General features: G+C 32.8%; 1 protein-coding gene across 6 annotated transcripts in view; it reads right to left on the bottom strand.

The window, feature by feature from the left end:
* Positions 1-690: 690 nt before the first annotated feature.
* SCEL (sciellin) overlaps positions 691-20,159 on the bottom strand; it is a 142,432-nt gene continuing 122,963 nt past the window's right edge. For 5 of the 6 annotated variants that reach the window (XM_051983954.1, XM_051983951.1, XM_051983953.1 and 2 more), the window contains 6 exons: positions 16,484-16,576; positions 14,495-14,566; positions 11,339-11,413; positions 9,395-9,503; positions 4,638-4,740; positions 691-1,668 (listed from right to left, as the gene is read on the bottom strand). In XM_051983954.1, coding sequence (XP_051839914.1) covers positions 1,652-1,668; positions 4,638-4,740; positions 9,395-9,503; positions 11,339-11,413; positions 14,495-14,566; positions 16,484-16,576 — 469 coding nt within the window. In that variant the 3' untranslated portion in view covers positions 691-1,651. The remainder of the gene's footprint in view (positions 1,669-4,637; positions 4,741-9,394; positions 9,504-11,338; positions 11,414-14,494; positions 14,567-16,483; positions 16,577-20,159) is intronic. The other variant, XM_051983956.1, reaches the window with a different exon arrangement.

The raw sequence follows: 20,159 nt of genomic DNA, 5'->3' as shown, positions 1-20,159 counted from the left end.
TGTTATTAAATTGGTCATTTATGGCAGTTTTCTAATAGCTTTTGAGTTTCTCTAAGCTCAGTTCTTCTCTATTTGGTCTTTCCTTGGAATTCCCTAAGAGTTGAACCCTTCTTATTTTAAGGAATATTCATTGTAAATGTAAAAACCAATTTTTAAATGTTATCTTTTTGGATTTTAGTCTGAACACTTCTGAATGCTTATGGAATAGCTACATACAAAGAACAAAAACAAAAATAAAAATGAACCATCACAACAAAAAACCAGCTAAAGCCTCCATACGCTGAAAAAAATACGATAAGTAAAACATTGGTCACACCACATGAAACAACACACTTTGATCACTGTAATTCTCTGCTACTTCACCTCTGCCTCTGGATCTCCCTGATTTCCTTCAAGTCCCAGCTGAAATCTGCTTTTTACAGAAAGCCTTTCTTGACCTCCCTTCATGCTAGTACTTTGACTCTGTTGATTTTCACCAATTTATCTTATATATATTATGCTTATACATAATTATTCACATATTGTCTCCCTCATTAGATAGAATAAATACTGGGAATAAATACTGTCTTTTGCTTTAGCAAAGTGCCTGGCATATAGTAAAAGCTTAATCAATATTTACTGACTGGCTCACAAAAATCAGTAAATTACTCCATTGGTAAATGAATCTGATTATCACACTCAACAAAAAGATTTATTGTTAACAGCCATTTCAATTTATTTTTATAAGTCATTTGCTGATACAAAGTGTTATGCAATATGAATATATATGTGACACACCAAAGAAATGTTTTTGTAGTCTATAACCATTGTCATTGAATGTCTGATTAACTAGATTTTGAAAAGCATGCAGAGAAAAATATAACAAGGGTACTACCTACAAAGTATACATTTAATATTGTTTTATCATTCACCCAAAAATTTATTCCCTTTGACTCTTAAAACAATCTATAAAAATAATATTCTTGATAAAATCAGCTACCAAGATAATATTTCTTTAGACTTTTGATAAATACAAAATCATAGGTCCTTCTTAACTTTAAAGCAGAAATGTGCCCTTTGTATTAAACTTTGCAGCCAAATTATTGTCAAAAATTAAGTCATCAAAACGTTTTTATAGATGTCATCTAGACATATGGACATGGAAGATCTGTCTTCATTTCATGAGAGACTTATTAAAATATCCTTTCATTCACATCAATGATGCAAATTAAGAGGATAACACATTCATTAAAGGATTGAAAAAATAAAGATGGGCACATTAAAAACCAAGCAATAGGCCCACACAAAAAAAGTTAAAATAAAAGCTATGACTCAGCCTGAAAGGGAAGTGCCGTCCTTAACTCTGTCAATGCTAATAACCATCAGAAGCATCATTGTTATGGCACAGGTCATTTTGGGCAAGGCTGGAGAACATGGTAGACAGTTCAATTTTTGATCTCTAAATCTGCTTTAAATGGAATAGTTCTGTTCCTGTGACTAACATTAGTATATGCATTGACTATTTGATTCTTAGCAGAATTAGCAATTTTATATGATTCTTTCAATCTTCAGTAAGAAAGCTTAAAACTAAATATTTTTAACCAAAAAGCTTTCCTTAAAGAACTAAATGTTCTCAACAAATGGTATTCATCTTGCTTTCCATGTGTCAGAATCATAGAATCCACTTGGCTGAAAGTAAAAAGAAAACAACAATTAGATATATTGAATTCATTATAATTCTCTATATGCCTCTAATTAAAAGGCAAACCCATTAATGCATTATAGGAACAGATCATCTCTACCATATGGTTTTTTATCCTATGTATAGCCAACCTTCTGTATATATAATTTTGAGTTTGGAAAGGTAGGAAATGAAAAATAAAATGATCACTTTGGCTCTTTGAGGAAAGCCTGGAGTTAAGAAGACCTGAGTTCAAATCCAGTCTCAGCTGCTTATTATCTGTGTGACCTCTGCCTTAGTTTCTTCAGCTATAAAATTAAGATAGTAATAACACTTACCAACCAGGGTTGTTTCGAGGAGCAGATGAGATAATATTTATTAATCATTTAGCACAGTGCATGACATATAGTAAGTACTTAATACATCCTTGTTTTCTTCCTTCAAGAAACTATAGATTCTGAACTAATAGAATATATTGAGGAATCAGAGATTTAGGAGATACTTAAAATATCTTGGAGGGAAACCAGGGGCAAACTTTAGGAAGAAAATTAAATATAGCTGGCAAAGAGCATGTGAAATAAGGGGAAATGAGAGCAGGATTTTTTCCTTTCTTGAGATTCATTTTGACAACTTGATGAACTATGTTCTAAATTTTCTATAAACTCAATCTAGGTCTCTTAGACCTAGGTTAGTCTAGCTGTTATTAGCCCTTTGTATAAAGTTACATTCTTTGCTCTAGATTCTTTGTAGGAATCAAATGAATTACTGTTTGGCATCAGCATAGAAAGAAAGAATTTCATAGGAAGAATTGACTTTAACACTGTACTGTTATCTGGTTTCAATCTGCATTGTACCTCTCCCTTATTAGCTAAAGATTGCTGCTACTGCTTTTCAAAGATATAGTTTATCTCACAGAATTTTATTACAATAATATTTTTGCATAGAAAATTTCTTTAAACTTTCTTCCCAACTCTTCATGATTCATTTGGTACAAAAATAAGGGACCGTTTGATATAATTTATATATATGTACATATTTGATAGGTATTGGGATAAGAATTGGACCTGCATTGACTTTGGTATAGTAAATTCCCAGAAGAATGACTGTAAGTCCCATCAAACCATTGGAACCAACTCTGTTTCATATAAATCCAAGTAATTCATCATTTATGACGTCATTGCTCTTCTTCAGAAACGAAGGGCAAACATCATAGGAAATTCCCTCTACCAATACTTGTCAGCACCTTCTCTCTATTTTATAATCTTTGAGAGTTACCTAAAGGACTAAGACATCAAGCTGCTTAGCCAAGGTCATATAGCTAATACTTGTTAGAGGTGGGATTAGATCCTGATCTTTTTCGAGGTTGACACTCTATTTACTAGATTGAGTTAATAAATTATGGTACCATGGGTTTTTTAACTTATGAAACATAGATTATCATGTTTGGAAGCGTTTTCAGAGTTGCTCTAGTTCAAGCAACAACATAGACAAGAACCAATGTATGCCCAAAAGATAATAATATCAGAAAATGGCTTCATGTTTGTATTTATATATTTTTCTAGCATTGTTCAGTTATTGATTACTGAAATCCCCTCTTTTCTTTGACATATTTTGTTTGTTTGCTTTAGAGACTGGATGTCCTTTATTTTGCCTAGGCTGACTCTACTGGTAAGCCTGACCCCCATTGCTAATCAAAAAAGAAGCTTTGACCCTTTTTGTTTATGACATGCCCCTCCTTAGGCAGCCTGGGAGGCCCTCACTCCTAAAAGCTCACCATATTGGTAACTGGACATAGTGTGGATACCTGATCTTCTTTAAATCCACTATATTTCAGAATTCCCAAATTCAAGCTATCTACTGTCTGTTTTCCTTAGCAGTGAGGATTACAAATTTGTAATCTGACTGATAAGTGTTCATCCAGCCTCTTCTTGAAGACCTCCAGTGAACATATCACCTTCCAGCTTAGTTTACTCCATTTTTGACAGTTCTACATACTTAGGAATTTTCTTATACACATTGAAATGAACCTTTCTCCTTGTAAATTCTACTCACAAATCCTAGATCTGACCTCTAGGGTCAAATAGAACAAATATAATCCTTCTTCCATATGACAATCCTCCACATAATTGACTACAGAAATCATTTATGGAAAGATAAATATAATGAAAACTTAATTTTCATTAAATATAATGTAAATTTAATTTTGCATTAAGTTCATGATCCTTTTAATAATGTTAAAAGCATTTTAATAATAACTGAACTATGCCTGGAATGATGGTATACACCTATTATTTCTGCTGCTGGAGAGGCTAAAGCAGGCAAATCATTTGAACAAAAGGGCTCTAAGCTACAGTGAACTAAGACAATCAGGTATCTGCACTAAGTGTGGTCATAAATACAGTGAGCCTCCATGAACCACCTCAGATTGAAATGAGCAGGCCAGATTTCCTGTGAATAGGTAGATTCAGCCCTCTGAGCAATCACTGGAGTTCCATCTCATGTGAGATAGGAAAACCTAGTTTCAATTAATCAGTCTTCAATTAAATCAATAATTCTCTTACACCAGAAGAATACAGAAATGCAAATTCAAGAAGTCATTTCCTGCTATTGTCATTGATCGTAGAGTCAAAGAATGATATAGAGATTAATTTGAGGGGGAAACTTCCATATCTTTCTGTGATAATTATCTTATGAAAGAAGTAGCTGTTACAGGCAATAAATTGCAGATTTTACAATGCTTGCTATTGAAAACTAGTAATGACTTTAATTTTTTTTTTTACAATAGAAGCTATAGTATTAAAACTATTTACTTAAAGTATGAGATAATCTCTATAATATTGCCCAAATATCTCTACTAATAATAATCATCAGAAATAATATGGGATATTATTATAATAACTTGTCATATAAACATCTATCAATGTTCTATCAAGAGCTATCAATATTTACAAAATGTCATTACAAAGCTGGCACATACCTACAACCTTGGAGTAGCAAGGCTCACAGTGTACAGTATGTTTATAGATCCAAATACTATCACCAGCTTCCAGGTTTTCCAAAGGCTTTTTGCAAATTTCACACTAAAGAAAAACAAAACAAAAAAAATTTAAAATGTAAAAGCTCTTACTGAGAAAATCAATTTCTGTCTCCTATAAAATGAGATATCAGGACCTAACTAGCTATTTGGATATGTCACTTAAATCAGAAACAAGCAGGTCTAATTGCAGAATTGGGTCACTACCTTTTTATTCATGAAAACTAAAAAGACTTGCTTAAAGTAAATCAATTGAACTTATCAAAACATTACATTTAATGTTTTGATAAGTTCAATTGATTTACTTTAAACAAGTCTACCTTGTGTAAACTTGTATAAACATCTACCATGTGTAAGACACTAGGCTCAGTCGTGGATATTACAAAAACAACAGACAACAGACAGGTCCTGCCTTCAAAGATCTTACAATCTAATTTAAAATATATATACATATAGGTATGATGCAAAGTAGAGTTGATGAGAGTAAAGGAGTGGTTCAAATAAAGTTTTCTAGAAAAGTATATAGAATGAAAAATCATTCTATCTAGAGTTGAATCAGGGGAAGCTTCCTGGGAAATATGGAGCTTGAGTAGGGACTTAGCCTTGCTAAAAGAGAATATCAAAAGATATGGAAGAAATATATTCCAGATTTTCTACTCAAATGAAGATGGTAAAATGATATGGTGACACAACTATAGTGTAGCTTATCAACAATATAGAGTACATCATGAACTGATGCTGAGTGAAATGAACAGGACCAGAAGATCATTATATACTTCAGCAACAATACTATATGATGATCAGTTCTGATGGATGTGTCCTTCTTCAACAGTGAGATGAACCAAATCAATTCCAACAGAGCAGTAATGAACTGAACCAGCTACACCCAGCGAAAGAACTCTGGGAGATGACTAAGAACCACTACATAGAATTCCCAATCCCTCTATTTTTGTCCGCCTGCATTTTTGGTTTCCTTCACAAGCCAATTGTACACGATTTCAAAGTCCGACTCTTTTTATACAGCAAATAACTGTTTGGACATGTATACTTATATTGTATTTAACTTACACTTTAACATATTTAACATGTATTGGTCAACCTGCCATCTGGGGGAGGAGGTAGGGGAAAGGAGGGGAAAATTGGAATAAAAGGATTTGCAAATGTCAATGCAGAAAAATTACCTATACATATATCTTGTAAATAAAAAGCTATAATAATAAAAAAGGAAAAAAACAATGTAGTGTACACAAAGAGAAGGAATATGGAATAAAGTTAGAAAGAGGTTGGAATTAGTTTGTGATAGGTCTTAAATGACAGACTAAAAAATTATCATTTGTCTAATAGGCAATAGGAAACCAGGGCAGTGATATGGTGATAGTAATGGCTTAGGAAGATTATTTGGACAATTATATTGTTTAGAAATTAATTAATTTCTTAATTTAATTAATTAAATGGTTTAGAAAGTAGGGAAAACTGGAAAGTATAAGAAGGATGAATAATTAAGACATTACTGGAGTTTTCCAAGAAAGAGGTGATTGACTTAATTTGAGCGACAGTAAATGAATGGAGATGCAAGACATATTTATGAACCTGATAGCACAATTTATGACAATTGATAAGATGTTAGTATCAAAAGTGACTTTGGGATTTTAAGCCTAAGTGACTGGTGGAATGGTTGTACTGTCAACAAAACTTTAAAAAAATCTCAGGATGAAGGGCAATTTTGAAGGGTGAAATGATGACTTTATTTGGGCCATGATGAGTTTGAGGTATCAACAGGAAATCCAGACCAAAAAAGGTCCAAATAAATAGTTAAATATACATTACTATAGCTCAGAGAAGAGATGAGGCTAGATATACATCTATGTATATCTATCCATATGTATTGTGTCATACTGATAGATAAATAAAATCATGGGAAAAATGAAATTTCTAATACAGAAAGTATACAGAAAGAAGAGAAGAGAGTCTACAACCTGGCCTGGGAAATATCCATATTTAATAGATCGTAGAAGGAATACTAATCAGAAAAAAATAGGAAAAAAATAGGTAGGTAGGGCAAGGGAAGCATCAGAAGAAATAAATGTCCTGGAAGAAAAGTAAAAGCAAAATGTTTTTTTAAAAAGATGATAATAATATAAAATGCTATAGGTCAAGGAGGATGAAGATTGAGGAAAAGTTTTGGCAATTAAGAAGCAATTGGTAATTTAGGAGATTGTTAACTTTTTGAAGTAGTAGAGTGGTTAGGTACTAAAATCAGATTTCAGGCTATTGAGTAGAGAGTAGATATTGCAAAAAAAGAAGGCAGAAAATATAAACTAACATTTCCAGAAGTTTAAAAGTGAGAGTAAAATGAAAAATTAGTAACTTCAGGAGTGTCAAGGGAAAATATCTCTGCTTTCTTGTAAAGGGAGGATCTAAGTAGGTAGAAGAGAAGAAAAGATTAAATATGGAAAAGAGAAAGATGGAGAATGAGGGCAGAAGGGAAAGAGAATGATGAATAAGAAAATAGAGAAGAAAAGATGAGAAAGAATATAGAAAGGAAGAACAAAAGAAAGAAGAGATGAAGAAAGGAGAAAGAGAAAAGTGAAGAAAAGAGAAAGAAAACAAAGGAAATGAGAAGAAAAAGAGGGAAGTAGAAGGGAGAAAAATAAAAAGGGAAGGAAAGGGAGAAAAGAACAAGGAAGAGGAGAGAAAATGGAAGAAAGGAGAGTGAATAAGAGGGAGGAGAGAAAGAGGAAAGGAGTGAGAAGTAGGAAAGAGAAGGAAGGAGAACTGAAGCAAAATCCTGGAGGAGTCAGAAGAGAATGAAATTATGAGTATAAAGCAGGGGTTAACTTTCCAAAAAAGGAAGGTCGTTGTTTTCTGAGATTATAGAATAAAAAAGTACTTAAGGTCATAGAAAGATTCCCAGTTGTGGAAGAGACATAAGGAAGCTCACAACATATCCACTCACTCTCAATAAAGTAGTGAGAGAAAAGATTGGAGATTGAGGTTGGGGCTCAAGGAAAGAAGGAAAGGTTTGAAACAGCTGCTGTAGGAAGTCACAGCATGAATGAGATAATTTGTACATGATACTTCCATATGGGCAATATAGAGTAAATACTGCATCACAGACAGCATTATTCCCTTCAATAAAATGTATTAATTTTGTTGGGGATTTTACTAATTATCCCAACTATATAGTGTTCCCATTCCACTGTACAAACTGCCAGGGGAAGCTTTTCCCTGATGTTAGCAAATCATGTATATGTAGTATATCAATGTCTTTCATGTTTGGAAATGAAGCTGAATCCAGTGCTATTCATTTATATGGGAAAACCAGCAGGCCTTTCCACACTATAAACATGTCAAGATTACTCTTTAATTTGTAGCCCTAGCTACAAAAGTGTATGGTTTGTTGCTCTCCATGGTTGTGTGTTTCTAAGCCACATGGTCTACCCAGTGTCTTGGCTCCAAGTCAGCTTCTCTATTTCTGCTTGCTGCAAGAAGAGAGACCTATCTGCCAGCCTTTGATTATGGGACATACCAAATCCTAATGCAGTAGGAGGTAATTAGGTGCCAGATCATTGATGACCATCTCTTCATGGATGCCTTGAGTTAGGCAACTAATTATAATTAATTATGGATCCACTGACTGCTTTTCCAAGAGGCCCAATGACAATTTATGGTCACACTGCTACATATGAAATTTTAAATTTATATGTAGTTCCTTTTCTTTTCTAGAGTTTTGTCATTTTAAAAATATTGCAATTATTATGATTCTTTAACACATTGGAGTCATTTTTGTAAATTCAACTGTTACATGCTGACCATATTTCCATAGAGCTGAAAAGAACCAGGAATTGTCAAATGTCAAATATACATTATTAATTGTTTCTAAGGATGTTGGTTTTGCTACAAATATTTGAGAACACTGAAGAGCATATTTAAATAATGTATTATTAATGAAGACAATAGCAGGGGGTTATAAAGCACTACCTCCCTTACATGTGTACCAAAAAGCAATTATTTTTATGTTACATATTCAACCAGCCCATGCTTTATATCTCATCTAGTTAATTGGTCATTGAGCTCAGCCCATTTTTCACATGTGCTCTGCTGCTATTATGCTTCTTGCTTCTTCTAGGGACATCCTCTAGACCCAACTTGTAGAAATCATATCCTCAGACTCTGAGGAGTTAATCCAGTCTCCTTTAAAATTTCTGCCCAAGGACATGATGAGGAATTTCTCTTTAGTGAGATGTTAATGAGTAAATGAATACCATCTCACCAGTTCAACTGTAGCTGGCAAATCCTGCTCTACCACTAAAGACCCATCTATTTCTTCTCTTCATTTTCAATTTTCTGCTTTAAGAACATTCATCAAATCAATATTAACATTGTTTGCTGGAAAAGGCATGTCAACCAGCTGCCCAGTGAATCAACTTGTTACCCCCATGGCTCCCATGAGCAAATGCTCCCTCTCTCAGCACCATTCATCTGTATATGTTGTCTCTTTCTACCCACCCACCAACTTTGGAATAGTAGTTCTGTGAACTTCTGTGAAGGCAGGGAATGTTTCATTTTTGTATTGCTATTTCCATTGCTCATTTAATACAGTAATAACTTAATATGCTCTTTTTCATTCACTCCTTGATTATTTATTGATATATAAGCTTATAGTCTTAAAAAAAAAAAAGGAAGGAAGCTCTTCTTACTTTGAAGCAAGTTGAATGACAGCAAATCTGTAACTCATCCAAGATCATTTTAGTATTTGAGCCCAGGGGCTTTCGGCAATAGGTACACATATCCTTTTCAATGACAGACCTATACAAACATGAACAATAATATAAATGTGAGCATCTCCATCTCTGCATCCATGCACTGACAGTCGCCTTTTAAAAATATCTGGTAATGATGTGATGAAATGTTAATCATGAAATTATGAAAAACTTTGCTGTCCAGAATTTACCAATATAAATGCTCCAGACCACCTGCTACTATTATATAATCTCATTGACTTTCTAATTACCTAAAGATGATAGTGATGGAATAACATGAGGAAAAACCACAACTTAAGAATTCAATAATGGTGGAGGGCACTTAGAATAGGAAACAAGAGGTTCACCTTTTCCTAAAAACACCAGATTTTTGAATTGCTTGAAAGGGGCTAGATTGGAGCAAATCAAATGGCTTTATATTGCACATAGTAACCTTGTAAATCTTGTAACTCTCAAAACTATGGAGCAAACTCCAAAGAGAAACACATTCAAGAGGATTTTAATTTAAACAGAAAGTCTTAAGGTCTTAATAGGCCATCAAAGGAAAAGCAGGGATATTTGGAGAAGTTCTTAACTTTGAGGAATTTAGCAGGGAGGGAAAACCAGTACCTTTCAATATGCTTTAATACTGCAGATAAGAGTATTGGAGGATGAAGTATTTTTCTGAATGAGCATGGCAGGTATTAACTTTTTATGCACTCAGAAAGGATATAATTCTGCTATGCATTCAGGCACAGTCAGAAACTCTGTATTAATTTTGTATGTGTTCTTATGTATTTATGTATACAGTCATCCCCCAATAGACTGAAGCACTTCAAGGTAGGGAAAAAGGTTTATTATTTCTTTTATAATTCTCCATAGTACCTATTATATGTAGTGAGTGAACACTAATTTTGTTTAACAGATCCAAGGGTCAAAGACCCACATGGGGCATAGATACATAAGGAGGCTTACCAAGCACTCTAAAGGATTAAGAGAAAGCTACTTAGTTTATTAAAATGAACACTCTTATGAGCAGAAGCTATGTTTAGCTCTATTACTATTACCACCATAGAAAAGGCATTAATTTGGGAATTTCTCCAATATCATAATGCACAATAAACCAAGGGTTTTAATACAGTGTTTGGAACTTAGTAATTACTTGATAAATGCTTGCTGATTAATTAAATGATCAGTTTACTCCTTCTTTCATGCCAGAGGGATGAGGATGGAATCTGGTCCTGTATTTCCTCAGGGTGGAGAATCCTGGATGAAGAAATTCCCTCCACTAATGAAAATTAGCACCTTCCCTACAATTTATATTTTTAGATATTTTGCCTGAGTACTGAGCAGTTACATGACTTGCCCAGAGTCACATAGTCAGTGTGTGCCAGAAGTAAAATTCCAACCATTTCTATAATGGAAGCCAGGTCTCTATCTCACCCTGCCTCTCAAAACAAAGAGGATGATGTTAATTTGTTCAAAAAGTGTTGCTATGATTGAAGGTGACTTTTAACAATAGGACAGTATTAGACTTGCAAAAAAGGCAAGAAGGGCTTGTGTGGCACTGAAAATTGATTGGTCCTTGGCCAACCTTGCCAAAAGTTACAAAGATCAAGAATCTTCAGTGAAAAAATTATGGTTTAATATTAAAGGTCCCTCACAACCTCCTACTAATTTGTATTTCTAGACATTATACATTCTTTTTTCCCCCCCACAAACTCTGAGTTTATACCTTACTGAACTTTTAGCTATCCATTAGACTTTGGATTCCTTGAGAATAAAAATTTTCCTCCCCTCCTTTCTAGATATCCCGACTGCTTGGTACAGAGCTTGACTAGTTTATTAGCTGACCAACCACTTTGACACACATGTATATAATGCAATAAAATATGTGCTTACCTATCAGAGGTTGAATAAACTGTTTGTATATATTTTCCAGAGATACTTTCTTCATAGCCATCCTTTGGGTATTTGCTATAAACAAACATAATATAGATTTATAAAATATGTTCACCCTTTGAGATATCCTGCAATATTAAGAGTAATAATACTTTGCTGTTAATCTGTACATTTACACACACACTCATAAAGAGAGAAGTAGGAAGGGAATGAGAGAAAAGCAGAGAGAAAAAGAGAGACAGAGATTAGACAGAGATAGAGATGCAGAGAAATAAAGAGACAGAGATAAAGAGAAACTACACAGACTCGGGAATCAATTTGGAGTTCAAAAAATAAGTTACAAAACAATAAGCAATGTTTGGGGGGATTATTTTTTGTTTGTTTTTGCCAAACACCTGAGGAAAAATATTAAAATAGATAAAAAATGAAATAATGAATCATATTTGAAGTCTCAAAACTTTTAAAAAATATATCGATATATTAAGGTGATCTTTTAATTATTTGTTTTTCTTTGTTCCCCCAACACTTAGCAGTAACTGGCACATAATAACTACTTAATAAATAGTTGTTGACTGACTTTTGAACAATCATCTATTGGATTGGAGATGAATGAAATTTGAAACATTCTGCCCAATCATGTTGTAGTAAAAAGATTACTTTTAAATCATCATCTCTTCTATTGTTTTTGAGTCAGGATACATGGGATCCAATCCCAATTTTGATACTTGTTAGTTGTGTAACCATAGGCAAATCACTCTACCTCAATGAACTTCATTTTTCTCATCCATAAAATGGGCACACTAATATTCAAACTATTTACTTACTTCACAGGGATGCTGTAAGGAATTTTTTTGTAATCTTAAACCCTGTTATTAATGTGAAAGGTGATTATAATAATTTCCCTAATGCCTAATTTATTCAGGAAGATTAAATTCTAGGAATCTAATGGTCTCATTTTTATTCAGTGACACGTTTACAATACTTGTTAATTCAGAGTAACCCAAAAGTCTCAGTACAGTTTTAAGCCTTGATAGTTTTGGATAGTGTTCCTCTCTATGTCATCACCCAAATGGTCTATGGGAGTCCATAGAACTAAACTTATGGGAATTTGTTACCTTTCTCCCATAGTTAGCTAGAGTAAATCAGAGATAATTTTTGATAAATTCATGAGAAACAACATTTTAATATAATACCAGCTTCATACATGTTTGGAACTAATTTGTCTGGTTAGACCAAAAGTGCTATTGAGTACTATAACATTGGAAGATGTGTGAAGTGTGTTTATAAACTGTTGAAATGGACATAATGGAGGGCAAACTGCTGCCTCACAAAACTTCCTTTGGTTCAGCTTTCAGAATTCTCTGGCGCCAGGGGAAGGGAATAGTATGGATTTTGGATCTTTGTTCAATACTGTGTTCTAAATGATTCTTTTCCAGATGATGATGGGTATGTTAATAAAATGAAAGATTCATTTCACTATCATCAATATGGTCACCAGACTTGCATCATTCCTGTGCTAATAATGCTGATACTTTTTTTTCTAATTATGAGTTAGTGTCCTATTTATTGATTGGTTCCTGAAATCTACTTAAATAAAGGATTTTTTTACTTAGCTCAAATATAATATTGTTTGATATCGAGTTTCATAAAAAAAGTTTTTAAATCAACATCTCTTCTATTGTGAGAGACTACTGAAATGTAATTTATATGTAAGATTGTTGAATGATTAACCAGAAAATGTCAAAATTATGCTTTTCATTATCTTTACCTCTATTTGATCTTTTTTTGCTTTTCACGGTTATATTAAAACTGTTTAATTGCTCTTTAATTTCTTGTACATTTAACCTCTTATTATTTTAAGATTTACTGAGGAATTTTCTATCTTTTCAATAGCTGGACTCACTCAGGTGATCATTCAAATGAGCTTGTTTTAAATGTATGTAGTATACACATATATACAAATATATACATATATATACACGTATCTATATATATATATACACATATAAATGCTTATGTATAAATATACATACATACTTATGTTTAAATATATATATGAAAAAATATTGACTTGAAAAGCTTAATGTGGTACTCTTCAATGACCTTTGGCCCTCCTGGGAGTCTCCTAGATCATCATTTCTAGCATGGTCTTTCTTGTGTTCCACAGCCAAGAGCCAAAAAGAGAGGATTTCCTCTTTGAATCCATTTTTAAACTGCAGGCTGTAATCAATATGTGTACTACATATGTCTGTTCAATTTGTCATCTCATTACATCACCCTATAATCTCTAAAGCTCTAATGGGGAAACTGTTGGAAGCAGTTCCAATTGCACCCAACACAGCAGGCAATTAATAGCATCTGGAAATTCCTAATCCAAGTGTAATTATTCTTAGAGGGATACTTGGGGATTTAAGAATTTCAAAAATATGCTACAAATTAATATATGAAAATTATGTGAGAACTTTCAAATGGCAACCTTACCCCATACATGTGTATCTGCAAATGGTGTGTTTGCATGTATGTACATGTATATATACATATATATTTAAATATATAGTTAAACAATAAATATATATATGACAGAGTTTTAGAAATTGCTTTCTATTCTAGTTCTATTTTTTCATTGGCATAGAAAGCTTCTTGTGTGGAAACTCCCTCCACCAAAACAGATCAACCGTTCACTGTAATATATATATGTGTGTATATACATATATACATATATATAGTGTATAAATTTTAGAGAACTGCCCATTTTGTGACATATAATTTTAGAAAATATTAGGTGAACTGCCCATCACGGTCAGTTCACCTAACATTTTCTAAAATTCTATGTGTCAGAGGTCAAAATTGAATCTATGACTTTCTAATTCTGAAGCTGGCCATTATGTCATATAGTCTTGTGTGTGTGTGTGTGTGTGTGTGTGTGTGTGTGTGTGTTTTGATGCTGATATTAAAATTCAACTAGATTATATTTTCCCAGGCTGTATTCAATGTTTAGAACATCAAATATAATTATGAATCCAGCATTCAAACTATCAGTAAATATTTTTCATATTAGGAACATCATACCTGATGATTACAGCTTCTATACTTAACCATGGATGATTTCAAATTTATTTTTAAAGTAGGAAAATATTTGAGATAACTTTCCAATACCTATTCTCCACATATGTCCTTGTGTATACAACACTGTCCTTTGGACTTGAGTACCTGGTTCGAGTATTAGAGCTGAAATACAAACATTTTTAACTTCATTTTTAAAAGTTTATTTACAAGAATATTAATAATAATAGGCTATTGAATAACTAGAATTATTATTTAGTAAAATTAATTAAAATGAAATTTACTTATAGGTATTATTTTCTAAATTATTTTTAATTTTAACATAAAGATTATATTAATTGACCACTCCCAAAATTCATTATCAGTATTTTTATTCCTGATACTCTATACTTCTACCAGTTTGTTCTGTTTCTAAACATCATATTTAAAACTGGATATTATTTTTAAGAATCTTTTGTCTCACATGTGAGTAAATAGACAAAATCTAATTGATAATTACTTTGATTTTTAAAATTCCTTTTTATTCTGTTGTCCCAATAATATTCCCCAATAGCAATTCCCCCTCACCCACAGATTTTTTATATCTAAAAGAAAATATTAATTAAACCCACATGAAATTTATTGGGATTTTATGCTATTTGTTGGGATTTTATGAATAATTAAAAGATGATTTTAATCTTTGTAAATACTTTGAAGATAAGAAATTGATTTTTCTTTATAACTTTCAAGGTTCATGTAGCATAGTGCTTATCTATTACAAATCAAATGTAATGATATGTGTAAAATATTTGGTAAACCTTAAAGAACCATGTAAAAGTTAATTATTATTATTATTTTCATTATTATAGGTCTTCTGTTAAGCCTATTGATTGAATTAATAGATGAATGTCACAACTATGCATTATATAAAATATTAAAAGTTCCTAATTATTTAAGCACTCTATTTCAAGGCTTGTTATGAGAAAAGTACTTCACAAACTTAAAAGTTTCATGTAAATTTGACCTATTATGAACTTAATTTTTATAATAAAAGTATTAGGAATAATTACACCTTTCTTTCTTATTAAATGGAAAGATCACACATTGGAGTGCCCAGCTTTCCTTTCTTTCTCTTTCTCTCTCTTATGTGTTTTATTTGTTTGTTTTCTTTTGGTCTGGAATGGAGTGAGCCTCCCATAAAGAAATGCCTTCTACCAATACACATCAGCAGCTTTTCTGTATTTAATTGTCTTAAATAATTGTGTGGGGGTTACTTCAAGGTTAAGTGATTTTTTCCTGGGGCCGTGGCACAGGAGATAGAATGCTAGATCTTCAGTCAAGAAAAATCATATTCCTGAGTTCAAATGTGAACACTGACACTAGCTGTATGATTCTGGGCAAGTCATTTAACTTTGACCCCATTTCCTCATGTGTAAATTAAGATGGAGAACAAATGGCAAACCACTTCAGCGTCTTTGTTAAGAAAATTCCAAATGGGGTCATAAAGAATCAGACATAACTGAACATACACAGAGCCTGTATATATCACAGGCTTGAAATAAGGTCTTCCTGACTCCTAGACTTGTTCTTTATCCACCACAATAGCTGCTTTTCTTCTTCTATCTTTTATTTTTCATATTAGACAAAATAATATAAACAAAATATTTAGATTTAAATTTTATAGCAGCATAGAAAGTTAGCTTTTTACACTTTCCTATTACCATAGTATGGCTTTTAGCCAGTTGGTAATTTTATCTGAAAAGGGGAGCTCCTAATATAGAAAATCTCTCTACCACTGCAGATCAGGACTTGACCTACAGAGTCTTGAAGTTGACACTGAGAAATTTAATGACTTATTCATGATCATATATTTATTCTATGTCCAAGGCAGGTTTTTTAGATTTTGTGGCCCTCTATCCACTATACTACATCATAGCAATGTCCAAACTATGAAATGTAGATTTTCTGCATCCAAAAAACTCCCATTAGAATTACTAATTAAAGTGGAAATTTCTGCAAGGAGAAAAAGTTATGTGCTAGTTGATTTTTTAAAAAAATAGGAGAAGAGTCATTCAATTTATTAAGTTAAAATGTCTACTATACCTAGGAGATGTTCTGATTTCATGAGAATAGGCTGTATTTATGCTGGACTGGTTGTTTCGGGCATTGGTAGATTCATTAGTATATTCCTCTAGCCTAAGAAAAAACAGATTCAAAGACTCATTTAGAAATCAAACACACTTGAAGATTGCATTTTTTTCTTAATAATGTAAACAAAAATATTATTAGCGATACAATAAAATCTTGCTACATTTGACTAGTTAGCCATAGATATACACTCCTTCTCCTCATTCTATATTAATGCACCTGCATACAACCATTATCTTTCCAGGTAGGCTATTCTGAAAGTGCTAACTACATTCCCTAACTATCCTTTGTCAAGAAAATTCCTGTATCAAGATTGGTTTCTGTGATTTTCACCACCAGTTGTGATATTTCAGAAAACTGCCAATGTATGATATCTTACAGCTGTCGATCAGTTTCATGAAAATGATCAAAAGACTTCCTTTGAGAATTTTCATCTTCCATTCTATTATAAATTAAGGTCAACATTTTTATATCTGCTGAACTCAAACCTACATTTTTTTAATCCCTCTAAAAATACTAGCAAGCATAGTGAGTTTAGGAACATTTAGTTTTATTTCTGGGTATCTAAGAAAATTATTAAGCTAAGAAGAGTTCAAAGTCTTAGCTCTTCTTCCTTCTCAAGGCTTAAAAACTCTAAAAGAAGATTGGCGAAAACATAGAAAAGAGTTTAGGTCTTTATTAGCACTCATCATTCTCAAATTGACTTTTCCTTAATTACTGTGTGGCTTCTAAAGAAAAGAAATACTTATCTATAGTCAAAATTTCTCTGAAATTAAGTGTGTGTGTGTGTGTGTTTTGTTTTAAGAAAGTTACTACATGAATATATGCATATACTTAGATTAGAATGACCTTTAAATTTTAAGAAAATAATTTTTTTTGCTATTTAATTCAGTCATTTTTCAGTCATGTCTGACTTTTTGTGACCCCCAATTGGGATTTTTTTGGCAAAGATACTGAAATGGCTTGCCATTTCCTCCTCCAGTTCATTTCACAGATGAGAAAACTGAGGCAAACAGGGTTAAGTGAATTGCCCAGGGTCACATAGCTAATAAGTATCTGAGGCTAGAACTGAATTCAGGAAGATTAGTATCCCAAATTGAGGCTTATTATCTTATGCACTGCATCCAGATGATCAAAAAAGTAAAATTAATAGTATATAAAGCTAATCTAAGAGAGTTGCAAGATCCATTCCATATCAGGAAATTTAATTACATTCATCCAATAATGTTAGGAATGCTTGCCACTGTTAAATAAACATGCCAAATAATTAAGTTACATACTAAAAGAGGATTTTAAAGAACAAAGTCTAATGATGTATTTGGATTTTTGCTAAAGATTACCAAATTATTAAATCTGTCTTTGAAATGTAATTTTCAAAGCAGGGAAATCTATTTTAAGCCATGTCATTTAATTGTCATGTCTACAATGGGATTTCCTACAATACCATGACAAAAATTGGGATTTTTATAACAGTTTTAAAATATCTATGCTAGTCGATCTTTTTTTTTAATCTACAAAACGATAACATCTGTATAAGCCTCTCTAACCAAATCCCAATATCCAACATGTTTTGAATATGATAGAGAATGAAAGTATAATTATATTTTTTTTCAATTCAATTTGAATTTTTATTAAACCTCTACTATTCACAAGGCATTGCATATATGAAGGCAAAAAAAAAAAAGTCAAAACATATCCTGTCCTCAAGGATTTTACCTTCTACTTAATGGATATAATATATATACAAGGAAGGAGATACAACCCAATGCAAAATCATTTCAAAAGGGACAGAAAGCTAAAACTGGGCAGATTAAGAAAGGACTTATGCAGGAGCTCTTGTACCTGATCTGTAAGAATTCTGTAAAGCAGTGGAGAGGAAGAAACATATTTGAGACACTGAGGGCTACTTATGTAGATGTAGAAAAATTGCTTGGAGAAGAGTCAGCTTACCCATTTGAATGGAACAGAGTGTTTGAAGGATGGCAATATGAAATAAGAAGCTTGTAAAAGTAGGTGGGAACCAGATGGCAAAGGGTTTTATATTTCAAGCTGAGGATTTTTCATTTTCTCCTAGTAGTACTAGGGAGACATTGAAGATTCTTTTGGTATGTATTTGTATGTTTGGTAGTTGGGGTGCATGGTCAAATCAATGTTTTAGGCATATGAATCTAGCATGTGTGTGAAGGATGGAGAGGGAACCAGGCAGTTAGCAAGTATCTGCTATAAAGCACCTGCTCTGCCCTAGGCACCATGCTAAACATTGGGCATATGAAGAAAAACAGTCCTTGCTCTCAAGGAATTCACAGTCTAAAGGCAAAAACAATATGTAAACAATTAAGCTGTTCTGTCATTTTAGTAATGTCTGACTTTTCATCATCCCATTTTGAGGATTTTATAGCAAAGAAAATGCGATGGTTTGCCATTTTCTTTTCCAGCTCATTTTACAGATGGGGAAACTGAGGCAAACAGGGGGAAGTGATTAATACCAACAAGCTATAATAGAAGAGATAGTGGAGATAAGTAGCAAAGGGAAGGCCCCAACATTAAGAGGAAATCAGAAAAGGAAAGCAGTTTCTCATTTAGTCTAATTTGCCACAGGCTTTAAGATTCTCTACTACTATACCTACAGATGGTGATCCAATATCTATTTGAATCTTTGTAGGGACTATGAACTATCACATTCCATTACTGGAAAGCTCTGTTCCTTGGATGGTCACAGATTACAGTGTTTCAAATTCAAAGGGATTTTACAGGTTACCATATTGTTAATCCTATAGTGGCAACTAGGTGGTGCAGTGGATAGAGCACTGGACTTGGAATCAGGAAGACTCATCTTCCTGGCCTCAGGCAGATACTATCTGTGTGATCCTATGCAAGTCACATAACCCTGTTTGCCCCAATTTCCTCATCTATAAAATGAGTGGGGGGAAAGGAAATTACTCTAGTATGTTTGCCAAGAAAACCCCAGATGGGTTTATGAGAAGCCAAATACATCTGAAAAACAACTGAACAAAAGTTAAACCCATTCCTTTTGCAGATGAGAAAAACTGAGGCCCAGACAAGTTAAGTGATTTGCCAAAAAGATCCAGATAGTAAGTAGGAGAGACAAGATTTGAACTCAGGAAATAAGCAGAATATCATACACAGTAACAACAAGATTATGTGATATCCACTGTGATGTTCTTGGCTCTTCTCAACAATGAGGTCATTCAAAGTAATTTTAATAGACTTGTGATGGAGAGAGCCATCTGCAAACAGAAAGGGTACTGTGGGGACTGGGTATAGATCACAAGATAAGATTTACACCTTTTTAAACTTTCTTTGTTTTTTTCTTCCTCATTTTTTTTCTCTTAGTTCTGATTTTTCTTATACAACATGACAAATATAAAAATATTTTTAAAGGACTGTACATATTTAACCTTGCTATCCTAAGGAGGGGAAAAGTTACAGGACAGAGGGAAAAAATTTGGAACACGAAGTTTTACAAAAATGAATGTTTAAAAATCTTTACATGTTTTAGAAAAATACTATTGAGAAAAAAAGATTTGAATTCAGTTCATAGAATTATAGGTTGATATATTTAGAGCTGAAAAACCATTTAGTCTGAATCCTCAGTTTGCCAGTAAGGGGC

Source organism: Antechinus flavipes, chromosome 3 (assembly GCF_016432865.1).
Source record: "Antechinus flavipes isolate AdamAnt ecotype Samford, QLD, Australia chromosome 3, AdamAnt_v2, whole genome shotgun sequence".
Taxonomy (NCBI): domain Eukaryota; kingdom Metazoa; phylum Chordata; class Mammalia; order Dasyuromorphia; family Dasyuridae; genus Antechinus; species Antechinus flavipes.
Note: the sequence above shows the minus strand (reverse complement) of the source record. Positions and strands in the feature narration are given on the sequence as shown.